General features: G+C 42.7%; 2 protein-coding genes across 2 annotated transcripts in view; both read left to right on the forward strand.

Annotated features, from left to right (window-relative positions):
- The window catches only part of pcnt (pericentrin), a 30,405-nt gene extending 22,881 nt beyond the window's left edge, over nt 1-7,524 (forward strand). The window contains exons 46-60 of the mRNA XM_068752124.1: nt 59-242; nt 470-798; nt 884-986; nt 1,328-1,500; nt 1,581-1,847; nt 1,995-2,122; nt 2,308-2,437; nt 2,585-3,376; nt 3,601-3,801; nt 3,995-4,213; nt 4,425-4,651; nt 4,737-4,816; nt 4,881-5,019; nt 5,152-5,279; nt 7,057-7,524. Of these exons, the coding sequence (XP_068608225.1) occupies nt 59-242; nt 470-798; nt 884-986; nt 1,328-1,500; nt 1,581-1,847; nt 1,995-2,122; nt 2,308-2,437; nt 2,585-3,376; nt 3,601-3,801; nt 3,995-4,213; nt 4,425-4,651; nt 4,737-4,816; nt 4,881-5,019; nt 5,152-5,279; nt 7,057-7,100 (3,144 nt within the window). The 3' untranslated portion in view covers nt 7,101-7,524. The remainder of the gene's footprint in view (nt 1-58; nt 243-469; nt 799-883; nt 987-1,327; nt 1,501-1,580; nt 1,848-1,994; nt 2,123-2,307; nt 2,438-2,584; nt 3,377-3,600; nt 3,802-3,994; nt 4,214-4,424; nt 4,652-4,736; nt 4,817-4,880; nt 5,020-5,151; nt 5,280-7,056) is intronic.
- A 1,193-nt stretch (nt 7,525-8,717) lies between these two features.
- senp2 (SUMO specific peptidase 2) lies at nt 8,718-13,715 on the forward strand. The gene is made up of 17 exons (XM_068752153.1): nt 8,718-8,888; nt 9,098-9,159; nt 9,242-9,354; nt 9,630-9,696; nt 9,783-9,864; nt 9,994-10,168; nt 10,632-10,738; nt 10,821-10,888; nt 11,018-11,066; nt 11,152-11,224; nt 11,325-11,471; nt 11,546-11,677; nt 11,770-11,994; nt 12,194-12,273; nt 12,385-12,469; nt 12,565-12,660; nt 12,744-13,715. Exons 1-17 carry the CDS (start codon nt 8,719-8,721, stop codon nt 12,804-12,806), a joined length of 1,794 nt encoding a protein of 597 aa, XP_068608254.1. The 5' UTR covers nt 8,718; the 3' UTR covers nt 12,807-13,715.
- The last annotated feature ends 149 nt before the right edge of the window (nt 13,716-13,864 follow it).

The following is a 13,864-nucleotide window of genomic DNA, read 5'->3' on the forward strand; positions in this document are numbered from 1 at the left end:
GTGGAGTATTATGAGGCTAGCAACTATATTTTGATGTCACTTATTTCTATGCTCTCAGACCAAAGACTGTGCCCTTGAAGAGCTGGCGACAGATAACCTGCCGCTGAAGACGGCGCTACGAGGTCTACAAGATGATGTCGCTGTGCAGGAAAGGGAACTGACCTATCAGAAAAGAGAGCTCCAGCAGCTTAGACAACACCAACAGGACAGACATCCTCACCAGCACGGATACCCTCCGAAGAGTGAGTGCCGAATGCATATTTTTCAATATTTAGTATTAAATACTAAAAAGCATAAATGTTTCATTCCCTTGTCGTCTTGTAGCAAATCCAAAGCTACATTTAGATATATGTCTAGAGTCAATTTGTGTTCCCGAGGCCTTGCAACAAACATGCATTTACTTCCTAAAACATTTGCAAATGCAATTTTAAAAGTATTTATTTGTATTTTTGTTTTCTTCCTCTGTCAGATACTGCTCACAGAGCTTTTGAGGATATTGTGAGCGTCTGTCGTGACGAAGCCTCTTTGAGTTCTCCGGAGGTTTTAAGGAGACTTGAATGCTCCGAAGACGGAATCCAAGAGCGCTTCCATGTTTCCGTTCTCGGATCTCGGCTGTCCGAGATCAGCGCTCTAAACAGCACCGGCCTGGATCCTCAGCACGTGAAGACATCTCCCAAGGTTGTGATGGAGCCAACATGTTCCAGGACTATCACACCAGATCCAGTCACACGGAGTACCCACTCACCAGGCTCGGTCTCTGACAACTTCTCCATGGTGGAGTCACTGGACACTGACAGAGTATGTGGTTTAACAGTTTCAAGCAGAAGTTTTCTTTCTTTTGTTCCTCAAATGTGAGTAAAACAAACATTGTTGTCTTTTAAAGGTATGTGAAATGGAAGGACCTGACTTTACAGCACCTCCTTCTCCTCTTGGCTCCACGTCTTCTTTCTCAGCGCATGAATGGGCCAGTGACGGATATGGCAGCAGTGAGTAGCTCCACACTGGAGCTGATAATTGTATGATTGGTAAAAAAAAAAAGAAAAGTCTGTCTCATAGTTTCTCGAAACTGTCAAGACAACTGGACTACAACGTGATTTAGCAGTACAAGAAAAATCTTCAACTGTTTTACAGCATAGCCTTCCATATACAAACATCTTTTAAAAACTGTTCACATATCTATATTTTAAGGCACGAAGAAATTGATCACAAAATAAAACAAATGATGCTTCCGCTACAGATGCATCTCACGCGTGGTTTTGATCTTTTTATTGTGATTTAAACAATGAAGACTATCAATAGACTCTTGTGTTCTGTCCTTGACTTTCAGATGTCAGTTCAGAATTGGGTGCAAGGCTGAGAGTGGAGCTGGAACAGACTGAAAGGCTGGATGCTCAGTTTGTTGACTATCTCCGCTGCCGAGGAATCAACCCCACAGTTAACACAGATAGTGCTGCAGGCAGTATGAGCCACAGCGATGACCTACTCTCACCTGAGCTTCAGGTGGGCTTCATTTACTTGTAGCACTAATTTCGTTTGATTGACACACAACATTTTACTTTAGTTCTTTATTTTTTTTTTAGGGTCTTCTGAAGAAAGTGTATCAAGAAAGCTGCAGAATTCTAACCATTTCCCAATGTCGTGCCGCTTCAACATCCCATCCTCATGTGTCGGACTTAAAAACATTCTCGCTGAGTCACAATGAGCGTGATCCTGACGATGGCTCAGCCCTTCTGGACAAATCTTCTTCCATTCCCCCGATGGGTTGGCAGCAGGAGAAGAGGGCGCTGCAGGAAACTGTGATTGCTCTCAGGGAGCTGCTCTGTCGAATGGCCCAGCGGCACACACGGGTGAGAGATGTGACATGTGGCATGATTCTAGTGTTACAGTGAGTATAATATAATTGGTTTGATGTAAGATGAGAGGGATTTAAAGTAACATTGTAACCCACCTTTTATGTTTCATCAACAAAATCATCTTCATCTTTGTTCTTTTAGACCGAGGAAGATCAGCTCTGTGGACAAGTTGAATCCCAGCTGAGAGCAGAGCTGGAGGCGACCCGCAAACAGTTGGAGCGTGCTCGGGAAACTCATCAAGGACAAACTAACGAGATCCAGTCGCTCGGGTACATTTCACACAGCAAATTACAGCATTCAAGCATGTCCAGCTCACAACGTGACATATTATACAAATGCAGATTACATCATATATTGTATTGAGGGAAAATCCGCTTTATTAGGATGCAACTTGCATTATTCTTTTATTATCTTGTGTTGGCTAACGTGCATCTTGGATTGTGCTCTTCATCAGACGTGCAGTAGAGGAGGGTGAGGAAGCTTTGAGGACGATGCAGACCGGCGTTCAGGAGCTTCAACAACAGCTGGAGCGTGAGAGAGTTGTTGGTCTTCACAAGGACAGAGAAGAGGAGGAGAAGAGAGTGGTGTGTTGACAACAAGGCACATTCTGAATATTCTAGTAATACTTGGGGCAAAATTTACAGGGAAGAATTAGTTTTAGGCATCAAATAATGGGAAGAATTTAGTGTGTGTGTGAATAAAAAAAAATGGCACTCCTCTTTCCTCTCCAGGCTTTCAAACTATCTTCTGAGCAGCAGAGGTCACATGTTAAGTCTCTGACTGATCAGGTGGAGCAGGACAGGGTGGCCCTCAGCAACCTCAGGCAGGAGCTTCAGATTGAGCAGTCCCGAAGTGTGTTGCTGGAGAAACGTCTAAATGACACCCAGAAGGAAATAGAAAACGAACGGCAGCTTTCGACTCGCCAACAAGAGCAAAACATCCAAGAGAAGATTCATCTTGAGCGCCTCCTCACTGAAGCACAATCTCGTTCAGCAGAAATCCACTCGAAACTTGCAGATGCTCACAAGAAGCTGGACGAGGAGAGGGACCGTTGCTCCAGGCAGATGGATGACGTTAGCCGCAGACACGAGGCTGATGCAGCCAGAGACGGAAGGTTCATCGCCGACATGCGTGCCCAGCTGGAGCAGGAGCGAAGGCAGGGCGAGGAACTCGTAGCTGTGATGGACAAACTGAGATCTGAACTACTGCAAAACAAAAGGAAATGGGAAGAGGATGACAAAACGAGGAGAGGGGACCTGCAGAGGGAGCAGGAGGCCTCCGCCCGTCAACGTGTAGCTATGGAGACCCTGAAGGAGCAGAAACGGGAAACCTGCCACGCTTTGGAATTGGAGCGAGAGAAGTCCAAATGTCATGGGGTTGAACTCACTGAGCTGAAGGCCAAACTGCGACTGTTGAAGGACAAAGAGAGAGCGAGGGAGGAGCAGTGGGAGCGAGAGAAGAGAAAAGTGAGGCAAGAGCAGGTGGAGAGGGAGAGACGGCAGGAGAGGACCAATAATAAACTGGTAAAGCATCATCAATATAATTGTTATATTCCTTTAACGTTCAAGCACTCAAGGGATTTAAAGATGCACCATTGTGTTACTTTGCAATTTACACAATACATATGCCGTATGAATAAAAAATAAACTATCCTAAAACATGAACATTTTAAGTACCATCAAGATAATTTTGGATTCACAACCTGCTGCCTTGTAATTTCTTTTTTTTTTTTTTTTTCTTTACCCAGCGAGAGTTGGAGTTGTTGCGGCAAAAAGATCAGCATCGCATGCAGGAGCTGCAGCGGACTCTGTCAGAGCTGGAAAGGGAGCAGCGGGAGATGGCTGCTCAGAGGCTGGCTGGACAAACCACGGAGCAGCAACGCAAGGATGCATCTTCACAGAGTCTGCAAAACAACTTCCAGGCAGACCGCGCACAGCAAAATCAGCAGGTGGGGTGATTGTTTCGTTGTGATTCGGTGAATGATGTAGGAACTAGTAAATGTAAAACAAATCCCAAAGGTTTGCCGTGTTCAGATCTTGGACACTGTTCCCTGTATTTATTGCCCTTGGAGCTCTACGTTTGGGAATATGAGTCGAATTTCACTTGATTGTTGGAAATGAAATGTTCTTTTCTCACCGTAGATACCATCCATGCATCCATCATCCGATCTGCTGGGAAGGCTGTTAAAGGAGAATTCTGAGCTGACGGAGCGTGTGACGTCACTGAGTCAGGACAGAGCCACCCTCAAACATCGGCTCGCCTACGTGGAACGACAGCTCCGAAGCAGAGAGGACGAGCTCTCCGAGGTCGTCGCGGAAACTGAAAACAGACCGATCAGTGACGTTTCCAGCAACAGCAAGGTCAGAAGGGCGCAGCAGCACTGGTATTATTGTTTTTTGCTGTTGCAAGTAAAGCTGATGCCTTTTTCACTGAAGCATTTTAACGCAGCGCACAGCAGAAATGTTAGCGGTTTCAAAAGCAGGGATAGAAAATATCCCATGAAAAGCACATCAAAAAATAATTTAAAAAAAGTCTTCTGCTTCTTTGTGTAAACGTGTGTTGTGCCTGCAGGTGCAGCGTCTACATGAGCGCTATCTACGTGCTGAGAGCTACAGGAAAGCTCTGGTTTACCAGAAACGTTACCTGCTGCTGCTCCTGGGAGGTTTCCAAGATTGTGAACAAGCAGCACTGCGTCTCGTAGCCCAAATGGGAGCGTCGCCGTCTATTCCGTCCTCCTCCCAGCGCAGACCCCTGGGACGATTTAGGGCTGCTGTACACGTCGTCATTGCCATCTCGAGGTAGAGAGGATACCAGGATGTGAATACTTGTCTCGGCTTACATCCTGATTATTGAAAAACAAAATGATGACACACTGTTTTCCAGAATGAGGTTCTTGATGAGGAAATGGAATAAGGCAACCAGAAGATTGGCTGTCCCTGGGACTGTCGGTAGTCATGGTCTAGGTCAGTTCCGTTTACCCATTGATTATGTGATTTAGTGGGTTTTTAATCGTTGCGTCTCTTGCAGGGCCGAAAGTTGCAGTTTTAAGAGAACAGCCAATATTAAATTCTGACTCGCCACCGAACAGAGATGGCAGTGTTGACCACAGAGGTGCGGTGTCAGCCCTCGTACCGCCTATCAAATCACCCTTTAGGTTGTACAAAAGGTCTGTGCGTCTCTTCAACCACTCTTTCTCAGCTTTAGATGTGAAGCTGAAGGCTCACATTAGAATTTGAAATATTGTTTTAATGGATTTCATGTGATTTTGCGAAACCTGCGCTTTATTTTTTTTGTACAGGACACATTCGGGCGCCAGTGTAACCTCGGGGTGTTCAGAGGGAATGTCTCAGGATCAGGAGCGATCACTCACCGACTTTATCCACCATCTCGAGAAGGTCCAGCAGCGGTTGGTGGGAGCCACAACTGGTGAGCAGCATTAAGTATGAACGGGGTGAAAGTGGAGCATGTCGAGGCGGAAGGTGAAGTTTAACGCACCGAGGTGGAGAAACCTTTATTTGGGGGTTTGGTGCACACTGGAAACGGATCTTGGTTGATTTCATGCAGACAGTAATAAAGGCAGGGCTGCCATTGTCATTCATCCTGGAAATTATTCTGGTTATCAGACTTCTCTAAAAACCTTTTGGATTCTGACGTTTTTGCACTGGGTGATGCTTCACGGGACTGAATTCATGTATTTTTGGATGTTCCTGAGATCAGAACACACAATATTAGACCCTTAATTTTTTTTGGGGTGGTTGGCCTAACACTTGCATGGAAGCAGCATGTTAATACTGTAAATCCCATGAAAGCTGTGTGCTCTATCATCTCCTAACCCAGTAAGCAAGACTCATTTAGCTTCACCCCCTAAAGAGGAAAGGAGGATACAGTCGGCCTGTTCTCCTGATATGATCGGTTATCGGCAGCGCTGGCTGCAGGAGAATAGGACGTGGCTATACCTGAGCTGCTTGTCCCCCCTTTACCTGAATGGTCCAGATGAGTGTGAGTATAACACACTCGCGCCGCCAAATAACAAAGCAGCACTTGTCAGGATGGGAACCGACGTGTCAGAGAGGGCACTAGTTGAGAGGTGGGGACACTCTGGTCAGGAACATAAAGGTCCTGCATTTGGCCTTCTTGCCCCACATAAACTGTACTTCATTCGTGTTACAGCTGAACCTTTGCAAATCGCACACGCATAACTTTACTACTATCTTGGTTCTGGATCTGGGGATTTTGCCTACTATTATTCAGGACCTTTGGGATAAATTAGAATAGTATGAACATTAAGATTCTAGATGTTTTTGTCCATTCCCTATCTATTATCCTGGTCCAGATGCGTATTTCAATCCTACAATTAAGAATAATTCTATTGTGTGTATGACAGTCCTCATCTTGAATTTATTTTGGTTAATCCATCAATATTGTGCCACTTGTTCTAGTCCAAGTGACATTTAATTAATTTATTAGGAATTGTTGTTTACTGTTTAACAGCCCAGACCTATACAAACTGTACCTTCGAATTATATTCATATGCCTCCATGACGACAAAAAAAGAGAAAGTTGCAGGTGTTATTCTTTGCTTTAAAATGTATTACACTTTAGTCCTCCAGTTATTGCTAATAGTTTTAGCTGTGAGTAATGATTCTGTACTGAAAAAGCTTGAAGAGCCTAAACAGACAGCCATAATCTTGAAAAAGTGTATCCAAAATGAAAAGGCAATGCCTTAAAGAAATGGTATCTAGTAAATTGATAATTTAATTTATATCTTAAGGACTGCCACAAACAAAGCCATCAGTATAATCTTGTAATGGATCTGGTAATTTCTCACAATGGAAAAACATCTGCAAGACATTTAAAGAGCAGATTGTCACAGCTCTGCCAACATGAAACTATTTGTACTTATTTTATTTCAATTGCAGGAGCATTTTCCGATTGATTGATTGATTATATGTGAATATTTGTTTTGTTGATGATATATGCTGCCGAAATGGCTTTGAGTTATTGACTAATGTGTTAACTATTACTTGACGTGTTATGGTCTTTGACAACAGTGAGCAGTAGTCACAAATGATGCAAAAACCGTTGTCTTTTTAGCTTTTCTCAAATGCACTGGTGAAGGTGTTGTGCTGGCCAGTCTGAATGTGATCAAATAAATAATATTCTTTATTGTCGCCTGATGTTTTGTGTACTCGTGTCCCGTCAGGTCCGTCCATTCTCCAGCCTGATCCGAAACTCTTGGACCAATGAAGGAATGTCTCCAGCCTGCATGTCACGAAACTGTCCATGCCTTACATTAGTGTAGAAAGGAATACATCACATGTTGAATTATATGAGGACATTATTTTTTACATAACAAATTATTTTTGAGTTGTTTCAAATGTTTGTATTCTATGTACTCAGTAGTAGTGGTAGTATACTAGTATTTTGAAGGCTACTGTTGAATTGTTGCCAGAGCAAATGTTTTTAATGACTTCTTTAAATGAATGGGTAAAGTTTTTATCCTAACTGTTTTATACCCTTTAGTGTAATTGTATGTAAATAGGACTGATGTGTCCAAATTTGCACTTCAAACCAGCCATTGAGCGAATAATTACATAAATGTGAACATGTGCTTTTTATATTATCTGTTTCTGCCATAAAGTTGATAAATATTTCAATTGTGTGATTGAAATCCAGTCTGTCTTTGTGGAAGCTTTTAAAATTCACACTTACTGTGAGATGTCAGACTTTAATAATGAAAATTCTTAAAAAGGAAGTCCAAACTACAGTCTTTAATTTTAATGCTGTTTATTAATTCAAGCACATACAGCATAGCCACACTGTACTCTATATCTTGTTGCCAGTTGCTGTAAAATAATATAACTGGACTAAACATAACACACAATATACCTCATTAAAAGTAATATCAGGCAAGAAAAGGATGATTATAGAGGTCGCTCGCACAGGAACCAAACAATTGGCGTTAGGATTCAGCATTACATTCTAGACTCAAATCCAGCTTTGTTTTGGGTTTTTTATTTTTGCTTTAATGGAGCAGCTTAATTACTGCCATGACTATAGTAATTATGAATTACTATTCGGACTCCATAAAGTTGTCCTTTGTTATTCTATTATTTACATGATTATAATCTGGTTTTACAATCTCGGCAAAGAAGCTATTTTTAAAAAAAAGCACTAAATGTGCATTATATTATTATTATTATTATTTTTATTATTATATTCGCCATTAGTTAAAGAGTAAAGTAAAAAGTATTTAAAAGTTTTCGTCGCGTGCATCCGTTGTCTTGTATCTGGGACCTGAAACCAGAGTTTACGTCAGCAGCACAGCAACCAATGGGCGTCTGATCCGTCACTGCGCTCAGCAACCAATGGTCGTCTGATCCGTCACTGACGTCACTGACGGATCAGACGCCCATTGGTTGCTGAGCGCGTCATTGACGGATCAGACGACCATTGGTTGCTGATCCGTCACTCTGCTCAGCGGCCAATGGTCGTCTGATCCGTCACTGCGCTCAGCAGCCAATGGTCGTCTGATCCGTCAGTGGCGTCAGAGACGCATCAGACAACCATTGGTTGCTGAGCGCAGTGACGGATCAGACGCCCATTGGTTGCTGAGCGCGTCATTGACGGATCAGACGACCATTGGTTGCTGATCCGTCACTCCGCTCAGCAACCAATGGGCGTCTGATCCGTCACTGACGCGTAGAATGACGCATATCTTTCGCGTTTCTGTACAGTTCTGCTAACAGCTAAGCTAAGTCAGCTGCTGACAGCGTCGAGGATCGTAGTATTTTGTTTTATCGCTGTTGAAATAGTCCTGGCACACTTCAAAGAGTTCGGTAGAATTTTATCGTATGTGTCTGGGATGTATGGATGGATCGTTGACGGAATTTCGTCGCTATTTGAGCCCGTTCATGGGCAAAATCCCACCGAGTGGCCCAGGAGAGATAACGTTAGCGAGGAGGTGTACCCGCGACCTGGCGTGTTAGCGGGGGAACAGAACCACAACAGACCGGCTAAACGGAACTACCAGAGGTCGGTTAACGCTTCAATCGGTCCCTGTGCTGTATTATGCTTAGGCTAATGGCTAATACGTTCAATGAACTGTCCCTGAGTTACACAGGTGTGTCCTTTGGTTAAACAGGACAGCAATCGGTCAATAAGTCTGCCTTCAATTTGCTGATATTATGGTGTTGGGAAATGTATTAATGTTTGATTGTTGTTGTTTTTTTTTACTTTTACAGTGTCGATGTTGCAGACGGTGTTTCCCACAGTGACCCGGTGGAGGTGAAAAGACGCAGAAGGGGTTTGTTTAAAAATAAAATAAACAAATGCTGCTGTTAATTCCAAATAAAGACAGCTGTTGACATTTGCCTCCTGTGTTTCAGATGTGGTTCTAAGCTTTGTAAAGAAGACTGCGGTTCGGGTAGCAGGTCTGCTCATGCGCCGGAAACCGCTGACGACTATATCTGAACGGCCCGGGGATTATGAAGAGACGCAGGTTTGTGCGCCATTCATAAATAAATGCATTTTTTTTACTCGCTTATGCCGTTAATCTGCCTGCAAAACTAACACGTTTTTGAATCCTATGTGTAAAACAAGGCATATAAATTATTATGATAACGTGAGCGGTGACCGAGTGGATCAACGCGTTTATCAGGACACATGTCAATGTCACAGTCTGAATTGCAATATTAAAGCAGATTTGTCAAGTCGGGCGTCTCATTTATTTTTGTATTCAACTTAAATGACCTTTCACCTCCTCCGTTGGTGCAGCCGGTGACCCTGATGGGAATAGATGAGCTGCACACCTCGTGGCTGAACAGTACTGAGTGGAGAATGAGTAAGTGAGACCAGCAGTTGGGATTATTAGTCCTGTACGGTCCTTATCCTCAGTAGCATTTGACTGACTGTGTTATCGCTCCACAGGTAAACCAATGGGTGGATTGAACGAGAGGGTTGGGAAGAATCCCTTCCAGAGCGCCTCTCCTACTTTAATGAGGAAACACAGGCAAGTAGGCCACTGTCATGGCACAGTCATCCCTATTTACTGTAAATACACCTCTGGAGCTGCATAATTCGGTATTATCGCTGATTGACAGTGTTCCCCTCTTAGTTTACCTAAACCTTTTGAATCCAGCAGAGCAGGGCTGCCTGGAGGGATCCCTGACAGAGGGAAGGACAGGGAGAAGAGAGGTTCTCTCCAGCTGCTGCCCTCCAGACCGACTCTGAGGATGGGAACCAGTAACGTTGATACGGCATGCCACGTCTTCGGACATAGCCGCTGCTATAAACCCAATCTCACAGTGGAAGAGGTAGAATAATTATGTTAGAGTCTTTATGTATTTACTTTTTAATAACGTATCATGTTATTATGCATTTACATCATATTTATGAATTTGACAGGGAGTCTTTCAATCCCCTGATGCTTTAAGGAGAGATAAGAAATCTGATAATTATGTTAAGTCCAACTGATATTAGTTTTTTGAGGCTCTCACTGATATCAATATTTGAGAGTTCCAAAACCAATAATGTTTTAAGCATATCTACAGGGGAAATAGAATATCTTAAATTTACCTTTTGCAGGCTGGTCAACAGATTCTGTAAGTGATGGTGTTTAATTTCTTGTGTTACTGAATTTGGTATATTCAGAGCGCCTATTATATTTATTATAGTTTTATTTACCATGTCAATAAACTGAACACACTTCTAATTCTTCTCTTATTAGACTGTGCACCATTTGGCTCAGTAATCATGTGCTTTGGTTTTTCCCTTTAGGCTATAAAGCAGAATAATAAGGAGCACTATAGGCGATTGTTCGAGATGGTGAGAGAGAAATACAGCAAAAGCCAACCATTACCTTTCAACCAAACAAAACCGCAAGAGTGAGTAGAAGTAGAATCAAAATCCATTTAACAATCCGCCCTTTGGGACACGAGCTGATCCTTTTCTCCTGTTTTCTCCCAGCGAGCCTTCATTACATTGTGGTCCCAAAAGAGCTTCTGAAACAGTGCCCAGAAAGATTGGATACACAGGTAGTTCACCTGGATGCATAAAGAGCTTTTATATTACAGAGTCCGATAAATCATCTGGGCTGACAAGCATTCCGTAAACATGTTTTAATGTTTCTAAATCGCTCAATGGATGCATCCCGTTTTGCACAGCTTCTTCAAGTGTGTTTACATGGAAGCATGGACCCGTAGTGAAGGACAGGTCGGTAGTGTTCACGTGTTGTGTGGGTGTCTGTGATCTATATTGATGAGTTCTGATCATTTGCTCCGATGCGTTTCGTCTCCAGGAGGGCTAGCTTGACATTTGGTAAGACTTTCAGTGGAACCTTCGAGGACACGCAGCCTGCCAGATGTGCAAAGGTGTGGATTTCTCTTTCTGTCACGGCAAGTCGAAGCACCTGTTGAGGTATAATTACGCGTCGAGACTCAAATGTATTACTTCCGTCAACCTGTTTTACAGCAGCGACCGGTGACGGATCTGGACCTTTCGACAGAAGTAGCTACTCGCCTCAGTCTGGAGGATAGAGAAAGCCCTGCGGTCAGTCTTACAGGCGTACAATCAACACGCACAAGATACAGCAATGAAGACATACCTTGGCTGACAAAGGTGGGGCTATCATGAGTGAGCTGTGTTGAAGGAAGCTTTTTATCTTACTGCATGCATTTGTTCTTTGCGTGCAGGAAATGGCAGCCGAGGTGAGTTGTGCTCTGAGTCAGAGTGATCCGAACCTGGTTCTGAGCGCGGCTTTCAAACTACGCATCACGCAGAGAGACCTGTCCACCCTGCGGGAAGGAAGCTGGCTAAACGACGAGGTATGTGCGCAGTGTGGAGTAATCAAATCGGTATATGTATCAACGTAATGCATCTTGAATGAACTGTGTCTCTCCTGTTTCCTCTCACAAAGATTATTAACTTCTACCTTAACCTGGTCATGGAGCGGAGCTCCGGTGGCGCAGCGGCGCTAAAAGTCTACTCGTTCAGCACCTTCTTCTTCCCAAAGCTGCGGAGCGGCGGAGGCGTGCAGGAAGGCGGTCACGCTGCCGTGAGGCGCTGGACCAAAGCCGTTGACCTTTTCCTGTACGACCTCATCCTGGTCCCTCTTCATCTGGGCGTCCACTGGGCAATGGCTGTGAGTCACACGCACACACACACACACACAACAACTGTAGATATATTATTTGTTGGTCTGTCACATTCATCTTCTTCAGTATGTGATCAACAGATGTTGCTTTTGGTAATTTATTATCGACTACAGTAATTCTATCCGTGAAAAATGGGCCTACTTTATATTTTAATTGTTTTTTCTCTGACCGACATTCTCATTCCAGGTGATTGATTTCAAGTCAAAGACGGTGAAGTCCTACGACTCCATGGGCCGGAGACACGACGACATATGTAGCGTTTTACTGTGAGTTTTCATTATACCGTTAAGATTCAGCTATTTGGCTGCTGTATATTATTTTTCCATGTGTTGACCTGTATTCTCACAGTTAACGACATCGTTGCACTAAAATTTCAGACTCTACCTTCAAGAGGAGCACAAAATAAAGAGAGGCAGAGAGCTCGACGGCTTCAGGTGGGCCGTCGGAAGTACGAGGGTTACTGTAAGTTAAACAAAAATAACCGCTGTGTCACTAAAACTGATATTTTCATTTGGACTGTGTGAAAAACGCATTCCTAACTGCTCATGTTTCTGTAGGAGATTCCCCAGCAGAGCAATGGTAGTGATTGTGGTGTTTTTGCCTGTAAATATGCTGACTATATCGCTAAAGGAAGGCCTCTCACCTTTAAGCAGGTATGTGATGGCTTTTTCTTGTTTTTTGTGTGCGTTATTTTAAAAATAACGGCTAAACAAAGTATTTGTCTCTTTCTCTGCAGTGCCACATGCCTCTCTTCAGGAAGTTAATGATCTGGGAAATCCTCAATCAGAAGCTGCTATAGAGGGACACAAGAATCTCAATTAGTGCCCCATCAAACATTTGTATTGGGAAGGAAAGGGAATATGTGGGCCAAAGATGGACTTTACTGACTGCATATAGAATATCTGGACTGAAACGCAGTCCAGATATTCTTGACTGAAGAACTCATAAGTCAACTCATAACACAAGTCTTAACACTAGTTGATGATATTGTTTAAGGACTTTTTGTTAAGTCTGATTAGTTTTTGAGATGTTATGATGTGATAAGTGTAAGTCTTACACAAGCTATGGCACTACTGACTGAAATGGCTTTGCGTTTTTTTTTTTTTATATATAGATTTTGAATTTGAAGTTCTGCCTGCAGTGCCTTCAGTCCTTTGACACTGATTTCATCTTAGAGCTTTTTCATTGTCTCATACAACTCTAAATAATTTCCTCATGGAAATGGACTGTTGCAAGTCATTCATTTTTGTGTGTCATTTTGCTGTTTACCTTTCGGTTATGACGCACACAATGAACAGCAACTAATATTTATTTAGAGTCACATTCAGTCTCTTGAAGAAATAGAGATTTAAAAAAAAATCTCTGCAGTATTTTTTCTGAACAGAAATGCATGGATGAGTGTTTGGTGCATTTGTTTTGCTATTTATGATGTGACTGAATGAAAAGGTATTTGTGTATATATGTATGTAGATGTGATTCATTTTTTAGTTTTTCCTGCTTAAGCATTAATCGTTGCTTAATGTGTAACATAAGATGCCATTATATCTGAATCCATGAACATACTGCAAAAGTTGATTTAGGGCTATGAGACTGATTCACACGTACACAATCTAAACTACTGTACGCAGCTGCATGTTTGAGTTCATGTTTTAAAAAAGTGGATTTCTTTTTTCCTCTGTAATAAAGTATTTCTTTTTTTTTATTTGAATTTTGTTTACTGTGTGTGGAGCATTTCAAATCAATTCATTTTTATTTATATAATGCCAGATCATAGCAAAGTTGATCACAAGGCACTTTGCAAGCAGGACAGGGAATGATAGAACCCAACTTGTCCTGTGAACTGTGTTTCTCAATTAT

This window comes from Brachionichthys hirsutus, chromosome 18, assembly GCF_040956055.1.
Source record: "Brachionichthys hirsutus isolate HB-005 chromosome 18, CSIRO-AGI_Bhir_v1, whole genome shotgun sequence".
NCBI lineage: Eukaryota > Metazoa > Chordata > Actinopteri > Lophiiformes > Brachionichthyidae > Brachionichthys > Brachionichthys hirsutus.

What these genes read in the sequence shown, in the direction of transcription:
- senp2 (XM_068752153.1), top strand. Translation starts at nt 8,719, where the DNA reads ATGTATGGATGGATCGTTGACGGAATTTCGTCGCTATTTGAGCCCGTT. An exon ending in GCTAAACGGAACTACCAGAG is followed by an intron (nt 8,889 to 9,097) that starts GTCGGTTAACGC and finishes TTACTTTTACAG; the next exon opens with TGTCGATGTTGCAGACGGTG. An exon ending in CCAATCTCACAGTGGAAGAG is followed by an intron (nt 10,169 to 10,631) that starts GTAGAATAATTA and finishes TTTTCCCTTTAG; the next exon opens with GCTATAAAGCAGAATAATAA.